Source organism: Ranitomeya variabilis, chromosome 1 (assembly GCF_051348905.1).
Source record: "Ranitomeya variabilis isolate aRanVar5 chromosome 1, aRanVar5.hap1, whole genome shotgun sequence".
Taxonomy (NCBI): domain Eukaryota; kingdom Metazoa; phylum Chordata; class Amphibia; order Anura; family Dendrobatidae; genus Ranitomeya; species Ranitomeya variabilis.
In genome coordinates, this window is record NC_135232.1 from 512518938 (window position 1) to 512540019 (window position 21082).

Genomic DNA, 21082 nt, shown 5'->3' on the forward strand with positions numbered 1-21082 from the left:
GACACAAATATGTCACACACCAGTTTTGTGCTTAGTTACCCAATAAGTATTAGAACCAATTGTTGTGTCCCCAGCATTACAGTAGTCAAGAGAACAAATATTTTACCATTATGTTTAAAAAAAAACAATGCTTGTTAACAACAAGAAAACTCTTCTTTGCTGTGTTCTTTGCAGATTCCTTTCTTCTCATTGAGGCCAATGACAATATTTTAACAAAAAAAAGGCATGAAGAATTTGGCATACTGCAGCTGTCAATAGCAATAGCAAACCTCTAAAACAGTATACAGTTAAGTCCATATATATTTGGACAGAGACAACATTTTTCTAATTTTGGTTATAGGCATTACCACAATGAATTTTAAACAAAACAATTCAGATGCAGTTGAAGTTCAGACTTTCAGCTTTCATTTGAGGGTATCCACATTAAAATTGGATGAAGGGTTTAGGAGTTTCAGCTCCTTAACATGTGCCACCCTGTTTTTAAAGGGACCAAAAGTAATTGGACAATTGACTCCAAGGCTATTTCATGGACAGGTGTGGGCAATCCCTTCGTTATGTCATTCTCAATTAAGCAGATAAAAGGCCTGGAGTTGATTTGAGGTGTGGTGCTTGCATTTGGAAGGTTTTGCTGTGAAGTAAACATGCGGTCAAAGGAGCTCTCCGTGCAGGTGAAACAAGCCATCCTTAAGCTGTGAAAACAGAAAAAAACAAGCCGAGAAATTGCTACAATATTAGGAGTGGCATTATCTACAGTTTGGTACATCCTGAGAAAGAAAGAAAGCACTGGTGAACTCATCAATGCAAAAAGACCTGGGCTCCCACGGAAGACAACAGTGGTGGATGATCGCAGAATAATCTCCATGGTGAAGAGAAACCCCTTCACAACAGCCAACCAAGTGAACAGCACTCTCCAGGAGGTAGGCGTATCAATATCCAAATCTACCATGAAGAGAAGACTGCATGAAAGTAAATACAGAGGGTTCACTGCACTGTGCAAGTCACTCATAAGCATCAAGAATAAAAGGCTATACTGGACTTTGCTAAAAAAAACATCTAAAAAGCCAGCACAGTTACGGAAGAACATTCTTTGGACAGATGAAACCAAGATCAACCTCTACCAGAATGATGGAAAGAGAAAATTATGGCGAAGGCGTGGTACAGCTCATGATCCAAAGCATATCACATCATCTGTAAAACACGGCGGAGGCAGTGTGATGGCTTGGGCATGCATGGCTGCCAGTGGCACTGGGTCACTAGTATTTATTGATGATGTGACACAGGACAGAAGCAGCCGAATGAATTCTGAGGTATTCAGAGACATACTGTGTGCTCAGATCCAGCCAAATGCAGCCAAAGTGATTGGTCGTCGTTTCATACTACTGATGGACAATGACCCAAAACATAAAGCCAAAGCAACCCAGGAGTTTATTAAAGCAAAGAAGTGGGATATTCTTGAATGCCCAAGTCAGTCACCTGATCTCAACCCAATTGAGCAGCATTTCACTTGTTAAAGACTAAACTTCAGACAGAAAGGCCCACAAACAAACAGCAACTGAAAACCACCGCAGTGAAGGCCTGGCAGAGCATCAAAAAGGAGGAAACACAGCATCTGGTGATGTCCATGAGTTCAAGACTTCAGGCAGTCATTGCCAACAAAGGGTTTTCAACCAAGTACTAAAAATGAACATTTTATTTAAAATTATTGAATCTGTCTAATTACTTTTGGTCCCTTTAAAAGCAGGGTGGCACATGTTAAGGAGCTGAAACTCCTAAACCCTTCATCCAATTTTAATGTGGATACCCTCAAATGAAAGCTGAAAGTCTAAACTTCAACTGCATCTGAATTGTTTTGTTTAAAATTCGTTGTGGTAATGTCTATAACCAAAATTAGAAAAATGTCTCTGTCCAAATATATATGGACTTAACTGTATATATTTTACTGCTACATGTGAATAATAGAAATTTGCATCTCATATTGGAACTACTTTCTACCATTGCATTGCACAATGGTTTTCTGGAGATGGTGGTCCTTGTAACAAAGATAATAAGGATCGATAGTTTATGATGAATTGGAAAATCGCAGGGAATCTTATCTCAAGATCTCTGGTCTTTTGGAGAAGTTTTATTGTGTTTAGCCCTGACATTGCTCTCATTATTATTATTATTATTTATTTATTTATATAGCACCATTAATTCCATGGTGCTGTACACTTATAGCTACTTGTTAAAATACACTTGCAAGGGGTGTATCCGAAAGCATACCCATCTTTCGGACGTATGAGTCCATCCATCCGTACTAAGGCTATAATCATTTTCTGTTCGGGTGACATGTCATTGGCTGCGTCAGGGCTTCCACCTGAAGCTGTAAAAATTGGTATTCGGGCGGAACCCCCAAAGAGGTCATTGACTTTAATGAAGCAGATGGAGTCACATTGTGCTTTGTCTGGCCTTCATTTCGGCGGTGTCTGCCTTCTAGAGTCAGGTACAAAGGCGCAGTTTTACCAAACTTCAAACGGAAGGCCTAATGGTGCCATTGATGTGTGAATGTAAGAGTAGTGGACTGCTGTGGTCACATTCCTACCCCTGAAGACACTATGCGTTATTGTAGTGTAGTGTGAATAATGTCTTGAGTCTTATGTAAATATTGTGTAGTGTGAATTGTAATGTATTGTGTTTCTGTATAGTGTGTATTAATGTAAGATAAATAATGTATTGTGATATAATATGTTAATATGTGTAAATTTTATGAGCAGTGCGAGTTAATGTTTGGGATGAGGCCACAGTGGCAGTGGGTAGTGTTAGGGATAGTGACTGTTTCCTGCTAGGAATGCAGATAGGACGTGGAGTGCGTAGTTAGGGGATCGCAAGGTCCAAAGTGTACAGTGCCGCATTCGAGGGTGACCCTAAATGAAAGGAGACCAAAAAGGAGGGACAACGAGATCTTGAGGATAAGGGAAATATAGACAAAGTGGCCTTCCAGAGACTGGTCCAAGGAGAGGATGCCTAGCCACGAGACCTCGAGCTTGTAACCCTGAAAGGTAATAGGCCTAAACAGGACTGAGTGACTGGGACTAGTGATGGGTCCAGAGCAGACGTTCCAGGGCATCAGTAGTGGAAGAAATAGGAAGTGGAACTGCTGAACAAGTAAAAGAAACTTGTTAATCTGGACTGTAGCGTTAAAGCTGGGATGTGGCGAAGTAGGAAGAGACAGTCGATATATAAAACCCTGGCATATACTACATGCGGCTTGCATGGGCGTAATGCCCTCACAGCACAAGTACACATACCCAACCAGGATCTCCACTTTCATGTAATGTGTTGGGGCACCTCAGACGAGTGCCTTGCCTGCAGCTACCACCCCTCGCCACATAACATGGAGAAAACACAATATCAACATAGCCTAATACAACATAGTCTCATATAATTCCCATAGATGCATACAAATCTGCTGCCACTCTGTTTTAGCTCTCTAAACAGCTTTCCAAATTTTTCCTCTTAGCACTACCAAAGCTCGACATACCGTAGTCACACCATATTCATACCACCACCAGCCAGTCCTACTCGACGGCACTCTGTGCCTTCTGCTAACCTAATAATACAATACTTTTACCTATAAATGATGTGAATTACATCACATTCTTCATCTACAACTTCCTGTAAATCTTAAGCTCTATCTGTTCAGCTAAATGCAGAGGTCTCAAACAGCATTCCTCAAGGGCAGCAAACAGGTCATGTTTTCAGGATTTCCTTGTATTGCACAGGTGAAAATTTAATCACCTGCACAGATAAAGATTACAGCACCTTGTGCAATGCTAAGGAAATCTTGAAAACACGCAGGGTTTGCGGCCCTCGAGGAATGCAGTTTGAGACCCCTGAGCTATAGGCTGGCACATGCACATAACTGAACTGGGCAGTGGGAATTACCCTTGTGCTGGCCTCAGGTGAACAGTTATAGTGCTCAATATATACAGTTGTGTGAAAAAGTGTTTTCCTTCCTTCCTGATTTCCTATTCTTTTGCTTGTTTGTCACACTTAAATGTTTCACATCAAACAAATTTAAATATTAGACAGAGATAACACAAGTGAATACAAAATGTAGTTTTAAATGAAGGTCTTCATTATTAAGGGAAAAAGAAATCCAAAACTACAGGGCTCTATGTGAAAAAGTGATTGCCCCTTAAGCCTAACAACTGGTTGGTCCACCCTTAGAAGTAACAACTGCAATCAATGTTTGTGATAACTGGCAGTGTATCTTTTACAATGGTCTGAAGTAGTGTTGAGCGATACCGTCCGATACTTGAAAGTATCGGTATCGGATAGTATCGGCCGATACCCGAAAAGTATCGGATATCGCCGATACCGATACCCGATACCAATACAAGTCAATGGGACACCAAGTAACCGAAGGTATCCTGATGGTTCCCAGGGTCTGAAGGAGAGGAAACTCTCCTTCAGGCCCTGGGATCCATATTACTGTGTAAAATAAAGAATTAAAATAAAAAATATTGATATACTCACCTCTCCGTAGGCCCCTGGACATCACCGCTGGTAACCGGCAGCCTTCTTTGCTTAAAATGAGCGCGTTTAGGGCCTTCCATGACGCTCATGTGACCGCCACGCGACCAATCAAGCCGCGACGTCATTCTCAGGTCCTAAATTCCTAGAATGAGGAGTTTAGGGCCTGAGAATGACGTCACGGCTTGTGATTGGTCGCGTGGCGGTCACATGAGCGGCACGCGACCAATCAGAAGCCGTGACGTCATGGAAGGCCCTAAACGCGCTCATTTTAAGCAAAGAAGGCTGCCGGTTACCAGCGGTGATGTCCAGGGGCCTCCGGAGAGGTGAGTATATCAATATTTTTTATTTTAATTCTTTATTTTACACAGTAATATGGATCCGATACCGATTCCCGATACCACAAAAGTATCGGATCTCGGTATCGGAATTCCGATACCGCAAGCATCGGCCGATACCCGATACTTGCAGTATCGGAATGCTCAACACTACTCTGGAGGAATTTTGGCCACTCATCTGTGCAGTAATTCAGCCACATTGGATGATTTTTGAGTATGAACCGTTTTTTTAAAGTGATGCCACAGCAATCTCATTCGTATTAAGGCTAGAACTTTGACTAGACTACTCCAAGGTCTTAATTTTGTTTTTCTTAAGCCATTTAGAAGTGGACTGGCTGATGTGCTTTGGATCATTGTCCTGCTGCATTGCCCAAGTGCGCTTCAGCTTGAGGTCACAAACAGATGACCAGAAATTCTCCTTCAGGATTTTTTATTAGATGGCAGAATTCATGGTTCCATTTACCATCAAATATTCCAGGTCCTGAAGTGGCAAAACAGCCCCAGACAATTACACTGCCACCACAATATTTTACTTCTACGTCAGTCCACAGAGTATTTTCACCAAACTCTTGGGGATCATTAGGATGTTTTCTTATTGAAAACCTTTATGTTCTTATTGATCAGCAAAGGTTTTCGACTTTGCCAAGTCTCTTTCTTATGGTGAAGTCATGAACACTGACCTCAAGGCCTGCATTTCTTTGGATGTTGTTGTGGGATCTTTTGTGGCCTCTTGGATGAGTCGTTGCCCTTGGGGTAATTTTTGTCATCCGGTCACTCCTGGAAAGATTCACCACTGTTCAATGATTTTGTCATTTGGGGATAATGGCTTTCAATGTTGTTCGCTGAAGTCCCAAAGCTTTAGAAATGGCTTTATAACATTTTCCAGACATGATTTCTAGCTTTTGAGGATCTTCTGACCTACTTCACTTTATCTTGCAGTTCCTATTTAAGTGATTTTTTTAAATTGAGAACAGGTGTGGCAGTAATCAGGCCTACATGTCACTAGGACATTGGAACTCGGCTTCCCAAAGATGTGATAAATCACATTTAATTTATGTTTTATATAAATTATATGATATATATGATATATATTGTGAGGCACTGACCCCTGTTACAGCTAGGGGGCGCTGTATGTGCTCTGCAGAATGTGCATGGAAGCATAAGGAGGCCATGAGGGCATACTACAGACACAGGTGTGGCTGTAATTAGAATAGTGAAGCAGTGACTGATTAAAAAGCCCTGTAGTAGTGGGGGAGGTGTGTCAGTGTGTTCTTGGAAGCAGACAGGGCAGTTGTCTGCAGAGCTCTCTCTGTGTGAAGCAGCACAGTGGCTAAAGGAACCAGAGAGGCTGACACCCTGCGCCTTGGGCTGTCTTACGAGTACCCGGCTGCACTCCAGAGGATAAAGAGTGCAGTGCGCTGAGTGAGTACAGAGACTTGTTACCGGCGTGTGGTCACCCAGGGAAACTGGACAGAGGGAAGTTTGGCCTGTGTATTGACTGCGTCATATAGCCATGCATTATTAATGGACTGCCGTATACTATATTGACAGTGTGAAGTAACACAATAAAATAACATTTTGTTTGAACTTGTTTGGGTCACTGCCGTTTCACTGTGTATGGTCCCAGTCTTCCCCACCTTACCGACACATAGTGGAACCTACCATATCAAGGTATTATAAGCTCCTTAAAGGGAACCTGTCACCCCCCCAGGGCCTATTAAAGTAAAATAGCCACCGTCAGCATTCTGTGAAGGTGGCTGTTATGTTTACTAACCCTAGGAGTGCTGAAATAATCACTTTTATAAATTTCCTGCCATACTTCTATTGAGTCAGGGAGGTATGTTTTCTTCCCCTGACTCAACTGCCTCGCAGCCGTTCATCATCCCCCTCTGGCCTCCGGGCGCCGCCTCCCCTCTTTCTTGTGACGTCACCTGCACTCGCCCCGCAGTGTGTTATGATGTATTCACACTGTGGGGCTGAGAATCTGGCGCCTGCACAGGTGCCGGTGATGTCATGAGAAAGAGAGGAGGTGGTGCCTGGAGGCCAGAGGGGGATGATGGACGGCTGCGAGGCGGTTGAGTCAGGGGGAAAAACATACCTCCCTGACTCAATAGAGGTATGGTGGGAAATTTATAAAAGTGATTAGTTCAGCATTCCTAGGGATAATAAACATAAGAGCCACCTTCACAGAATGCAGCCTCAGCGCTGCTGGAGGTGGCTCTTTTACTTTAATAGGCCCTGGGAGGGTGACAGGTTCCCTTTAATAAACCAATAGACCATGTCGCCCAGTCAACATCACTAACCAAATGTTCGAGGGATGTACCAGAGCTTACTACACCACCCATACTTACAGAAATTTATTATAGCCATAAGTTTCTTCCTTCAGCACGATATATATAGAAAGGCATCTCAATCGCTGTCATCAGGCCTAAATTGCCCCCTTAGAGTACATATTTTCTCTATATCAAATTGCTTAAAGTGTAATGCCCCCCCGAGGCTGACCTGTACCACTGCATGTGGTCTTGCTCAGAAATAAAGTATTTTTGAACACAGATCCATGATTTTGTAACTAATCACCTAGCTAATTTCTCCCCCTTTGTTACTGTATGGCCCATATTCGGATATCTGGATGCTGAAACATATCGATTCAATCCTGGTGTAAGGAAACATGGTAAGAAGCATTGCAGAGCGTCAGATCAGCAATCAGATACTTTATAGTGATGTTGTCCCATCCTGGGACAATGCAAAAAAGTGAAAAAAAATATGGTAAAGGGTAAATAAGGGATTGACCTTGAAAACACAGCTAAGTCACAACTTCTGTGAAGCATCTGGGGGATCAATGTGCTCACCGCACGTCTAGTTCCCTGAGGGGTCTAGTTTCCAAAATGTTGTCACTTGTGGGGGATTTCCACTGTTTAGGCACATCAGGGGCTCTCCAAACATGACATGGCGTCCGCTAATTATTCCAGCAAATTTAACATTCAAAAAGTCAAATTGCGCTCCTTCCCTTCTGAGCCCTGTCGTGCATCCAAATAGTAGTTTTCACATATGAAGTATTGGCATGCTCAGGAGAAATTGCACAACAAATTGTATGGTTCAATTTTTCCAGTTACCCTTCTGAAAATGCAAAGTTTGGCGCTAAAAATGATTTTTGTGAGAAAAATATAATTTTATTTTCACAGCACAACGTTATAAACTTATGTGATGCACCTGGGGTTTACAGGCACTCAATACACATCTAGATAATTCCTTGAGAGGTCTAGTTTCCAAAATGGTTTCACTTGTGGGGGTTTCTACTGTTTTGGCACACCAGGGGCTCTCCAAACGCAACATGGCGTCCGCTAATTATTCCAGCAAATTTTACATTCAAAAAGTCAAATGTCGCTCCTTCCCTTCCGACCCTGTCGTGCACGCTAACAGTCGTTTTCCCCCACATGTGGAGTATCGGCATGTGTTGTGAACTCTGTTTCCGGGCTCCCTCCTGTGGTCGTGAGTGGTACTGTGTGAGTTCTCTCTTTGGGCTCCCCCTGGTGGCTCTTTTTGTTATTTTGCAGGTTCTGGCTGGGATCAGCTGTCTCATCATCTGCTAGTTAGGTTTCCTATTTAATCCACCTGGTCCTTCATTCCTTGCCTGTTGTCGTTGTATTCAGTGCTATTCTGATTGCTCCTGTCTACATCCGTTATCAGTCTCTCCTAGAGAAGCTAAGTTTTGTTTGCTTATTTTTGCTCATCTGTGTTCAAGATGTTTCCTAGTATATGATGGGTTTTGTCCAGCTTGCTAATATGTGATTTCCCTGCTTGCTGGTGCTCTGGGGTGCTGAGTTGCTCCCCCCACATCGTTAGTTGGTGTGGGGGTTCTCGCATTCTCTGCGTGGATATTTTTGCATAGGGTTTTTTACTGACCGCATAGATCCCTTGCTATTTTCTGCTATCTAGCGTTAGCGGGCCTCATTTGCTTAACCTGTTTCATCTCTGCGTTTGTCTTTTCCTCTTAACTCACCGTTATTATTTGTGGGGGGCTTCTATATCTCAGGGGTTATTTCTCTGAGGCAAGTGAGGTCTTTACTTTGTCTTTAGGGGTAGTCAGTTTCTCAGGCCGTGAAGAGACGTCTAGGATTTCAGGAAACGTTCCATAAACCTTTAGTGTGTGCGGTTAGGATCAGGTTTTGCGGTCAGTCCAGTTACCACATCCCCAGAGCTCGTCCTATTATCTTCTACTTGCTGGTTAGATTTGTGATCCTAAGCCACTGAGGATCATAACAGTACAACAGGCCAAAAGTGTTAAATGCATCGCAAAAGTGGGATAAGAGAAATCCTGAGTTCAATTTTTTTTTTCTGCTCTGCAGTGTGTCCTGCTTCTCTCCTCCCCTTAATCTATGGGTGGCTTTGAGTTCAGCTGCAGACATGGATATTCAGAGTCTGACTTCTAGTGTGGATCATCTTGCTGCAAGGGTTCAAAGCATTCAGGATTTTGTTGTTCACAGTCCTATGTCTGAGCCAAAATTACCTATTCCTGAGTTTTTTTCTGGAGATAGATCTAGGTTTCTGAATTTTAAGAATAATTGTAAATTATTTCTTTCTTTGAGGCCTCGTTCCTCTGGTGATTCCGCTCAGCAAGTTAGAATTGTTATCTCCTTGTTACGTGGCGACCCTCAAGATTGGGCTTTCTCCCTGGCGCCAGGAGAGCCTGCATTGCTGAATGTGGATGCGTTTTTTCTGGCGCTTGGATTGCTTTATGAGGAACCTAATCTTGAGAACCAGGCAGAAAAGGCCTTGCTGGCTCTCTCTCAGGGTAAGGATGAAGCTGAGGTGTATTGTCAAAAATTTCGGAAATGGTCGGTGCTTACTCAATGGAATGAGTGTGCCCTGGCTGCAAATTTCAGAGAAGGTCTTTCTGAAGCCATGAATGTTATGGTGGGGTTCCCCACGCCTGCGAGTCTGAATGAGTCAATGGCTTTGGCCATTCAGATTGATCGGCGTTTGCGGGAGCGCAAACCTGCGCACCATCTGGCGGTGTTTTCTGAACAGAAACCTGAGTCTATGCAATGTGATAGGATTCTGACCAGAATTGAACGGCAAAATCATAGACGTCAGAATGGGTTGTGCTTTTACTGTGGTGATTCTGCTCATGTTATCTCAGCATGCTCTAAGCGCACAAAAAACTTCGCTAGATCTGCCACCATTGGTACTGTACAGCCTAAATTCATTTTGTCTGTTACTTTGATTTGCTCTCTGTCATCCTACTCAGTTATGGCTTTTGTAGATTCAGGTGCCGCCCTGAATCTGATGGATTTGTCATTTGCCAAGCGCTGTGGTTTTATCCTTGAGCCATTACAGTTCCCTATTCCATTGAAGGGAATTGATGCTACACCATTGGCCAAGAATAAACCTCAATACTGGACTCAAGTGACCATGTGTATGACTCCTGCACATCAGGAGGTGATTCGCTTTCTTGTGTTATATAATTTGCATGACGTTGTCGTGTTGGGTCTGCCATGGTTGCAGGCTCATAATCCAGTCCTGGATTGGAAAGCAATGTCTGTGTTGAGTTGGGGTTGCCAGGGAATTCATGGCGATGCTCCCTTAGTATCTATTGCTTCCTCTACTCCTTCTGAAGTCCCTGAGTTTTTGTCGGACTACCAGGATGTATTTGATGAGCCCAAATCCAGTGCCCTACCTCCTCATAGGGATTGTGAATGTGCTATAAATTTGATTCCTGGTAGTAAGTTCCCTAAGGGACGACTGTTTAATTTGTCTGTACCAGAGCATGCCGCTATGTGGAGCTATGTAAAAGAGTCTTTGGAGAAGGGACATATTCGCCCCTCCTCGTCCCCTCTTGGTGCGGGATTCTTTTTTGTGGCCAAGAAGGATGGTTCATTGAGACCCTGTATAGATTATCGCCTTCTAAATAAAATCACGGTCAAATTCCAGTATCCCTTACCATTGTTGTCTGATCTGTTTGCTCGGATTAGGGGGTCTAGTTGGTTCACCAAGATAGATCTTCGCGGTGCGTATAATCTTGTGCGTATAAAACAGGGCGATGAATGGAAAACAGCATTTAATACGCCTGAAGGCCATTTTGAGTACTTGGTGATGCCTTTTGGACTTTCTAATGCCCCTTCTGTGTTTTAGTCCTTCATGCACGATATCTTCCGAGAATATCTGGATAAATTTATGATTGTGTATCTGGATGATATTTTGGTCTTTTCAGATGATTGGGAATCCCATGTGAAGCAGGTCAGGATGGTATTTCAGGTCCTGCGTGCCAATGCCTTATTTGTGAAGGGTTCCAAATGTCTCTTCAGAGTCCAGAAAGTTTCCTTTTTGGGCTTTATTTTTTCTCCTTCTTCTATTGAGATGGACCCAGTCAAGGTCCAGGCTATTCATGATTGGACTCAACCTACATCGGTTAAGAGTCTTCAGAAGTTCTTGGGTTTTGCTAATTTTTACCGTCGCTTCATTGCTAATTTTTCTGGTGTGGTTAAACCTTTGACTGATTTGACCAAGAAGAGTTCTGATGTGACTAACTGGTCTCCTGTGGCCGTTGAGGCCTTTCAGGAGCTGAAGCGCCGGTTTTCTTCGGCTCCAGTTTTATGTCAGCCAGATGTCTCTCTTCCCTTCCAGGTCGAGGTTGATGCTTCTGAAATTGGAGCAGGGGCTGTTTTGTCACAGAGAAGCTCTGATTGCTCTGTGATGAAGCCATGTGCCTTCTTTTCAAGAAAATTTTCGCCGGCTGAGCGAAATGATGATGTTGGTAATCGGGAGTTGTTGGCAATGAAGTGGGCATTTGAGGAGTGGCGACACTGGCTAGAGGGAGCTAAGCATCGTGTGGTGGTCTTGACTGATCATAAAAATTTGATTTATCTTGAGTCGGCCAAGCGGTTGAATCCTAGACAGGCTCGTTGGTCGTTGTTTTTCTCACGTTTCGATTTCGTGGTCTCGTACCTTCGTGGTTCAAAGAACGTGAAGGCTGATGCTCTTTCTAGGAGTTTTGTGCCTGACTCCCCTGGAGTTTCTGAGCCGGTTGGTATCCTCAAAGAGGGGGTAATTTTGTCTGCCATTTCCCCAGATTTGCGACGGGTGTTACAGGAATTTCAGGCGGATAGACCTGACCGTTGTCCATCAGAGAGACTGTTTGTCCCAGATAGATGGACCAGCAGAGTTATTTCCGAGGTCCATTCTTCAGTGTTGGCGGGTCATCCTGGGATTTTTGGTACCAGAGATTTGGTGGCTAGATCCTTCTGGTGGCCTTCCTTGTCGCGGGATGTGCGTTCCTTTGTGCAGTCCTGTGGGATTTGTGCTCGGGCTAAGCCTTGCTGTTCTCGTGCCAGTGGTTTGCTTTTGCCTTTGCCAGTTCCTAAGAGGCCTTGGACGCATATTTCCATGGATTTTATTTTGGATCTTCCGGTCTCTCAGAGAATGTCTGTCATCTGGGTGGTTTGTGATCGTTTTTCTAAAATGGTCCATTTGGTGCCCTTGCCTACGTTGCCTTCTTCCTCTGATTTGGTTCCGTTATTTTTTCAGAATGTGGTTCGTCTGCACGGCATCCCTAAAAACATTGTGTCTGACAGAGGATCCCAGTTTGTGTCCAGATTTTGGCGGTCCTTTTGTGCTAAGATGGGCATTGATTTGTCTTTTTCGTCGGCCTTCCATCCTCAGACGAATGGCCAAACCGAGCGAACTAACCAAACCTTGGAAACTTATTTGAGATGTTTTGTTTCTGCTGACCAGGATGATTGGGTGACTTTTTTGCCATTGGCCGAGTTTGCCCTTAATAATCGGGCTAGTTCGGCTACTTTGGTTTCGCCTTTTTTTTGTAATTCTGGTTTTCATCCTCGTTTTTCCTCGGGTCAGGTTGAGTCTTCTGACTGTCCTGGGGTAGATTCTGTGGTGGATTGGTTGCAGCAGATTTGGAACCATGTGGTGGACAATTTGACGTTGTCACAAGAGAAGGCTCAGCGCTTTGCTAACCGTCGTCGCTGTGTGGGTCCCCGACTTCGTGTGGGGGATTTGGTGTGGTTGTCTTCTCGTTATGTTCCTATGAGGGTTTCTTCTCCTAAGTTTAAACCTCGTTTTATCGGTCCTTATAAAATTTTGGAAATCCTCAACCCTGTGTAATTTCGTTTGGACCTCCCGGCATCGTTTACCATCCATAATGTGTTCCAAAGGTCTTTGTTGCGGAGGTATGTGGTGCCTGTGGTTCCTTCTGTTGAGCCTCCTGCTCCGGTGCTGGTTGAGGGAGAATTGGAATATGTGGTGGAGAAGATCTTGGATTCTCGTATTTCAAGACGGAGGCTTCAGTATTTTGTTAAGTGGAAGGGCTATGGTCAGGAGGATAATTCCTGGGTTGTCGCCTCTGATGTTCATGCGGCCGATTTGGTTCGTGCCTTCCATGTGGCTCACCCTGATCGCCCTGGGGGTTCTGGTGAGGGTTCGGTGACCCCTCCTCAAGGGGGGGGTACTGTTGTGAACTCTGTTTCCGGTCTCCCTCCTGTGGTCGTGAGTGGTGCTGTGTGAGTTCTCTCTTTGGGCTCCCCCTGGTGGCTCTTTTTGTTATTTTGCAGGTTCTGGCTGGGATCAGCTGTCTCGTCATCTGCTAGTTAGGTTTCCTATTTAATCCACCTGGTCCTTCATTCCTTGCCTGTTGTCATTGTATTCAGTGCTATTCTGATTGCTCCTGTCTACATCTGTTATCAGTCTCTCCAAGAGAAGCTAAGTTTTGTTTGCTTATTTTTGCTCATCTGTGTTCAAGATGTTTCCTAGTATATGATGGGTTTTGTCCAGCTTGCTAATATGTGATTTCCCTGCTTGCTGGTGCTCTGGGGTGCTGAGTTGCTCCCCCCACATCGTTAGTTGGTGTGGGGGTTCTCGCATTCTCTGCGTGGATATTTTTGCATAGGGTTTTTTACTGACCGCATAGATCCCTTGCTATTTTCTGCTATCTAGCGTTAGCGGGCCTCATTTGCTTAACCTGTTTCATCTCTGCGTTTGTCTTTTCCTCTTAACTCACCGTTATTATTTGTGGGGGGCTTCTATATCTCAGGGGTTATTTCTCTGAGGCAAGTGAGGTCTTTACTTTGTCTTTAGGGGTAGTCAGTTTCTCAGGCCGTGAAGAGACGTCTAGGATTTCAGGAAACGTTCCACAGCTACCTTTAGGCCATGTGCACACGTTAAGTATTTTTCGCGTTTTTTTCACGTTTTTTCGCTATAAAAACATGATAAAAACGCGAAAAAAACGCTAACATATGCCTCCTATTATTTTAAGTGTATTCCGCATTTTTTGTGCAAATGTAGCCTTTTTTTCCGCAAAAAAATCGCATCGCGGAAAAAAAAGCAACATGTTCATTAAAATGCGGAATTGCAGGGGATTCCGCACACCTAGGGGTCCATTGATCTGCTTACTTCCCGCACGGGGCTGTGCACACCATGCGGGAAGTAAGCAGATAATGTGCGGTTGGTACCCAGGGTGGAGGAGAGGAGACTCTCCTCCACGGACTGGGCACCATATAAGTGGTCAAAAAATAAGAATTAAAATAAAAAATAGTCCTATACTCACCCTCGATGTCTTCCCGCCTCCACTGCATGCTGTCGCTTCGGTTCCTGTAGCTGATGTGCGGTGAAGGACCTTGCCGATGACGTCACTGTCCTGTGATTGGTCGTGAGCGGTCATGTGACCGCTCACGTGACCGTGACGTCACGGAAGGTCCTGTGCGCACAGACCAGCTATAGAAAGAGGAACGGACGCCGCTGAGGAGATGTCTGGGTGAGTATAAGCATTTTTTTATTTTTTTTATTATTTTTAAACATTCTATCTTTTACTATAGATGCTGCACAGGCTGCATCTATAGTAAAAAGTTGGTCACACTTGTCAAACGCTATGTTTGACAAGTGTGACCAACCTGTCAGTCAGCTAATTACGCTTGCAGAATGCGAAAAAAACGGAAAAAAAAACGCAAAAAAAAAAATGCGGATTTCTTGCAGAAAATTTCCGGTTTTCTTCAGGAAATTTCTGCAAGAAATCCGCAACGTGTGCACATGGCCTAAGTGTGTGCGGTTAGGATCAGGTTTTGCGGTCAGTCCAGTTACCACATCCCCAGAGCTCGTCCTATTATCTTCTACTTGCTGGTTAGATTTGTGATCCTAAACCACTGAGGATCATAACAGGCATGCTCAGGAGAAATTGCACAACAAACTGTACAGTTAAATTTCTCCAGCTAACCTTTTTACATTTTTGCAAAAAAAGTTGTATGTTTATTTTTTCCTTCCACATTCCATAAATTCCTGTGAAGCACTTGAAGGGTTAACACACTTCTTGAATGTGGTTTTGAGTACCTTAAGGGGTGCAGTTTTTAGAATGGTGTCACTTTTGGGTATTTTCTGTCATATAGGCTCCACAAAGTCACTTCAAGTGTGAGGTGGTCCCTAAAAAAATGGTTTTGTAAATGTTGTTGTAAAAATGAGAAATCGCTGGTCAACTTTTAACCCTTATAACTTCATAATTAAAAAAAATGATGGTTCCAAAATTATGCTGATGTAAATTAGACATTTGGGAAATTTTATTTATTAACTATTTTGTTTGACATGACTCTGAATTATGGGCATAAAAATTAAAAGTTTAAAATTGCAAAATTTTCCAAATTTTTGCCAAATTTCCATTTTTTCACAATTAAACGCACGTCATATCAAATAAATTTTACCACTATCATAAGTACAATATGTCTCAGGAAAACAGCCACAGAATCAGTGGAATCTATTGAAGCGTTCCAGAGTTATGACCTCATAAATTGACAGTGGTCAGAATTGTAAAAATTGGCCTGGTCGGGAAGGTGAAAACAGGCTTTGGGGTGAAGGGATTAAGAAGTCCATTTCTGTCAACAGATAACCAGTAATAGTGGGTGCTCACTTTGTACAGATTTATACAGCCGTCTGAATAAAATCTGTATAAATCTCTGTATTAGATCTGTAAGGCTCAGATCCCCACTAATCAAAGAAAGGCTATAAATAACTGAAATAAGGAAATCCTGTCAAATTATCAAAATTCTGTTTGAAACATACAACATTGTATACATTACAACTTATTCTTTATTTATAGGAAATTCATTTTCATCTACAGTAACTGAATACCTAATTACATTGTGCAAAAGTGGTGTGGAAACTGTTATAATTGCATGTGCTGCAAGTATCTATTGAAAAATAATATATATGCATTTAAGCTTTCCATGCAAATTATGTATAGTATTATTTTTCTTTTCTACAGACCCAGAATGTTATGTATGACCTTATGTCTGAACTGCAAGAACGGAATGATGACCTTGAGAAGAGAATTATAACCCTGGAGACCAAGATTGACTCCTTAAATGGCTCGCTTCATGCGCTTCCAGGGCTTATTGCTCAGGCTCTGCTCCGAGAGCAGGGAGAACTCTTCCTCATGCGTTCCCACAGACCATTTCCCCCTTCTAATAGCTCGGACAATTCATGGACCCCTCCACGTAGACGTACCTCACCTTCCACTGCCCCGCACACCTCTTCAGACAGCGGCTGACGAGGGAGAAGGACAGATGGAGTTCTGGTGGGAGTGGTGGTGTGAAGACTTAACAAGCTCACCTTTTATCCATAGCCACTATGTGGTTTGATTATGTCAGCTTTTTTTCTTAAAAGCCTTGGATATTTGTTAACCCCTGAGGGTTCTTTGAAAATGCTGGAGTGAAAGTTCTATCAAAAACTAAAAAAATCTAAAAATGTTTGTGTAAACACGCACACGAGAGTACGCGCAGTGGCGCGATTATCCCTCTCTCTGTCACAGGCTGACCCTGTACAGTGATGGGGCATAGTCCAGTCTAGATAAGTTTCTAAATCAGTCTGTTAAACCCTTCCCAAATTCTATTTATTTTCTTTAAAAGAGCTTCTAAGGCTGGCTGTCATGGGTTCAGATAATCATTTCCGCTCTAAGCCTAACAGCTTCTTGTTTTTAAAAAGCAATGAGCAGTCAGCCATATTTTTTTAACAACCCCCGCCAAAGGAGAAAAACTATGTACATATATATAGGAATGAAGGTAGTAAAATAAATATATATTTTAAAGAGCCACATATGAATGGGGTGGGATTGCATGTTACCTGGTTATTGTCAGAGGGATTTGACGCATTCATCTGACATGAAATGGTTTGTAAGTGGTCAGTCTTCAATACGTGTGTGTGTTTACATATATAAATATGTATATATAAATATATCCATATATATTTATATATATAGAGGCATAGTAAAGATAAAATTTATTTTTTTAATCTTTCGTTGCTGGAGTGGTGTAATATGTACTATACCAGTGTTACTGCCCCAGTGGGTGGCAAACAGTTTAGTACAGTGGCTCTGGTGGACAGTGGATAAGATTAGCATCTGGATCTGTGAAAACAAGCAAGACTGTATCTCTGTACAACCATACAAAGGATTTGATATTAATTGATTGAAGTGTAGACTTAAGGTACCGTCACACTAGGCGATATCGCCAGCGATCCGTGACGTTGCAGCGACCTGGATAGCGATATCGCTGTATTTGACACGCAGCAGCGATCTGGATCCCGCTGTGAAATTGCTGGTCGCTGCTAGAAGGTCTGCACTTTATTTGGTCGCTAGGTCGCCGTGTATCGCCGTGTTTGACAGCAAAAGCAACGATACCAGCGATATTTTACACTGGTAACCAGGGTAAACATCGGGTTACTAAGCGCAGGGCCGCGCTTAGTAACCCGATGTTTACCCTGGTTACCAGCGTAAAAGTTAAAAAAACAAACAGCACATACTCACCAGCGCGTCCCCCAGCCTCTGCTTCCTGACACTGACTGAGCGCCGGCCCTAAACTGAAAGTGAAAGCACAGCGGGTCACCGCTGTGCTGTTAGGGCCGGAGCTCAGTCAGTGTCAGGAAGCAGAGGCTGGGGGACGCGCTGGTGAGTATGTGCTGTTTGTTTTTTTAACTTTTACGCTGGTAACCAGGGTAAACATCGGGTTACTAAGCGCGGCCCTGCGCTTAGCAACCCGATGCTTACCCTGGTTACCCGGGGACCTCGGCATTGTTGGTCGCTGGAGAGCGGTCTGTGTGACAGCTCTCCAGCGACCAAACAGCGACGCTGCAGCGATCGGCATCGCTGTCGCTATCGCTGCAGCGTCGCTTAATGTGACGGTACCTTTAAGCCCCCCATACACATTAGATTAATGTCAGTCGATCCCACTACTATGGGTGGGTTGTTTATCAGGCATATCCTACTTTTGACTGCCGATAGTGGGTTTCTCCTGTAGATAAGCCACTGACCAACATGTCAGCTTGTGGCTTTTTCATAGGAAATACAGGAGCCCTAGGCCAAGCGAGCAGTCCCATGTACAGGAGAATCGGACCAGATGGCTGTTGGCAGAATGATTGGCTGAAGCATGGTTCGTCTGACAGTCATGTAATATGTTTGGGGGCTTTAACAGCTTTAATTCAAGAGGTTTTACAAAAATATTGCTGTTCAAGCATTACCGACATTTTTACAAAGTCCCTTCATTTTCACAGGCTCAAAAGTAATTGGACAAACTATTATTCCAATAATTGTAAGAATTATTTTTGACACTACCATGAAACCCATGGACATCACCAAATACTGAGTTTTTCCTACTTTTGCTTTATGGCTTTTGGTTTCTGCTGCTGCATTCTTGTGGGTCTTTCTGCTTTCAGGTTTGTCTTTAGTTAGTATAAATTAAGGTCAATCTCATTGAGGTCAGGTAGTGACTCGGCCATTGACGTAAGTTCTTATAATTCCCTTAAGAGTATACTGAGTTGTTGATAGTACTATGAAGCATTGTCCTATCATGGTTGCAGCATTTGAATAAGTCTGATCAGACTGTGTAACTTTATACATTTCAAAATCTATGCTGCCACTTCTATCCGCAATAACGTCATCATTGATCACCAATGACCCATGCCAAACCACTGCTTCTGCCTTTGGTGGTGTGGAGATCACCACTGCATTCATTCTGCTTAAGATTGTATTAACATAATGCTTCTGCTACCTGTAATAGATTTGTTCTGTTCTTTTTTTTAGGACACCTCTTTTGACAGCATACCAAGTGTTCCCTTAACTACCAAATGCACATTCAACTCCAAGCCTTTCCCACAGTTTGTCTTGAGGGCCATATTGGACCATGAAATGACTTACCAGTCAATTGTCCAATCACTTTTGAGCCTGTAAAATTGAGTAGTCTATATAAAAATTCACAACGTAATATTTTTGAAAATCCATTGGATGCTGCCATTCAGTATATATATATATATACACACACACACACACACGTGTGGTTGCGCTAAATGCAAAATGTGAAGGTATTAAGAGCCAGATGTAATCTTGAGCTAACACCAAGCTCATGTACTCCCCATATTCCTATTGCACCCATAGGGCAGTGTAGGGCTCTATGATGCCCCCTTAGGAGATTTTTAGTCTTCCCAAGGACACTGTTGGTTGTTGCAATGGGTTAGTCCTATCGTAGGCCATTTGAATATAAAAGATGACAACATTCAGATGTAAAAATGGTGTTTTGGATTGAGTTCACTAATAATAAGCAAAAATTAAATATACAGTTAGGTCCATATATATTTGGACAGAGACAACATTATTCTAATTTTGGTTCTAGACATTACCACAATAAATTTTAAACAAAACGATTCAGATGCAGTTGAAGTTCAGACTTTCAGCTTTCATTTGAGGGTATCCACATTAAAATTGGATAAAGGGTTTAGGAGTTTCAGCTCCTTAATATGTGCCACCCTGTTTTTAAAGGGACCAAAAGTAATTGGACAGATTAAATAATTGTAAATAAAATGTTCATTTCTAGTACTTGGTTGAAAATCCTTTGTTGGCAATGACTGCCTGAAGTCTTGAACTCATGGACATCACCAGATGCTGTGTTTCCTCCTTTTTGATGCTCTGCCAGGCCTTCGCTGCGGTGGTTTTCAGTTGCTGTTTGTTTGTGGGCCTTTCTGTCTGAAGTTTAGTCTATAACAAGTGAAATGCATGCTCAATTGGGTTCAGATCAGGTGACTGACTTGGCCATTCAAGAATATTTCACTTCTTTGCTTTAATAAACTCCTGAGTTGCTTTGGCTGTATGTTTTGGGTCATTGTCCATCTGTAGTATGAAACGACAACCAACCAGATTGGCTGCACTTGGCTGGATCTGAGCACACAGTATGGCTCTGAATACCTCAGAATTCATTTGGCTGCTTCTGTCCTGTGTCACATCATCAATAAACACTAGTGACCCAGTGCCACTGGCAGCCATGCATGCCCAAGCCATCACACTGCCTCCGTCGTGTTTTACAGATGATGTGGTATGCTTTGGATCATGAGCTGTACCACGCCTTCGCCATACTTTTCTCTTTCCATCATTCTGGTAGAGGTTGATCTTGGTTTCATCTGTCCAAAGAATGTTCTTCCAGAACTGTGCTGGCTTTTTTAGATGTTTTATAGCAAAGTCCAGTCTAGCCTTTTTATTCTTGATTCTTATGAGTGGCTTGCACCGTGCAGTGAACCCTCTGTATTTACTTTCATGCAGTCTTCTCTTTATGGTAGATTTGGATATTGATACGCCGACCTCCTGGAGAGTGTTGGTCACTTGGTTGGCTGTTGTGAAGGGGTTTCTCTTCACCATGGAGATTATTCTTCTATCATCCACCACTGTTGTCTTCCGTGGGCGCCCAGGTCTTTTTGCATTGATGAGTTCACCAGTGCTTTCTTTCATTCTCAGGATGTACCAAACTGTAGATTTTGCCACTCCTAATATTGTAGCAATTTTTCAGATGGGTTTTTTCTGTTTTCGCAGCTTAAGGATGGCTTGTTTCACCTGCATGGAGAGCTCCTTTGACCGCATGTTTACTTCACAGCAAAACCTTCCAAATGCAAGCACCACACCTCAAATCAACTCCAGGCCTTTTATCTGCTTAATTCAGAATGACATAATGAAGGGATTGCCCACAACTGTCCATGAAATAGCCTTGGAGTCAATTGTCCAATTACTTTTGGTCCCTTTAAAAACAGGGTGGCACATGTTAAGGAGCGGAAGCTCCTAAACCCTTCATCCAATTTTAATGTGGATACCCTCAAATGAAAGCTGAAAGTCTGAACTTCAACTGCATCGGAATTGTTTTGTTTAAAATTCATTGTGGTAATGTCTATAACCAAAATTAGAAAAAGGTTGTCTCTGTCCAAAT

General features: G+C 42.9%; 1 protein-coding gene across 1 annotated transcript in view; it reads left to right on the top strand.

The window, feature by feature from the left end:
* KCNN1 (potassium calcium-activated channel subfamily N member 1) overlaps positions 1 to 20315 on the top strand; it is a 197991-nt gene extending 177676 nt beyond the window's left edge. Inside the window, exons 9-10 of the mRNA XM_077253367.1 lie at positions 16111 to 17329; positions 18035 to 20315. Coding sequence (XP_077109482.1) covers positions 16111 to 16395 — 285 coding nt within the window. The 3' untranslated portion in view covers positions 16396 to 17329; positions 18035 to 20315. The remainder of the gene's footprint in view (positions 1 to 16110; positions 17330 to 18034) is intronic.
* The last annotated feature ends 767 nt before the right edge of the window (positions 20316 to 21082 follow it).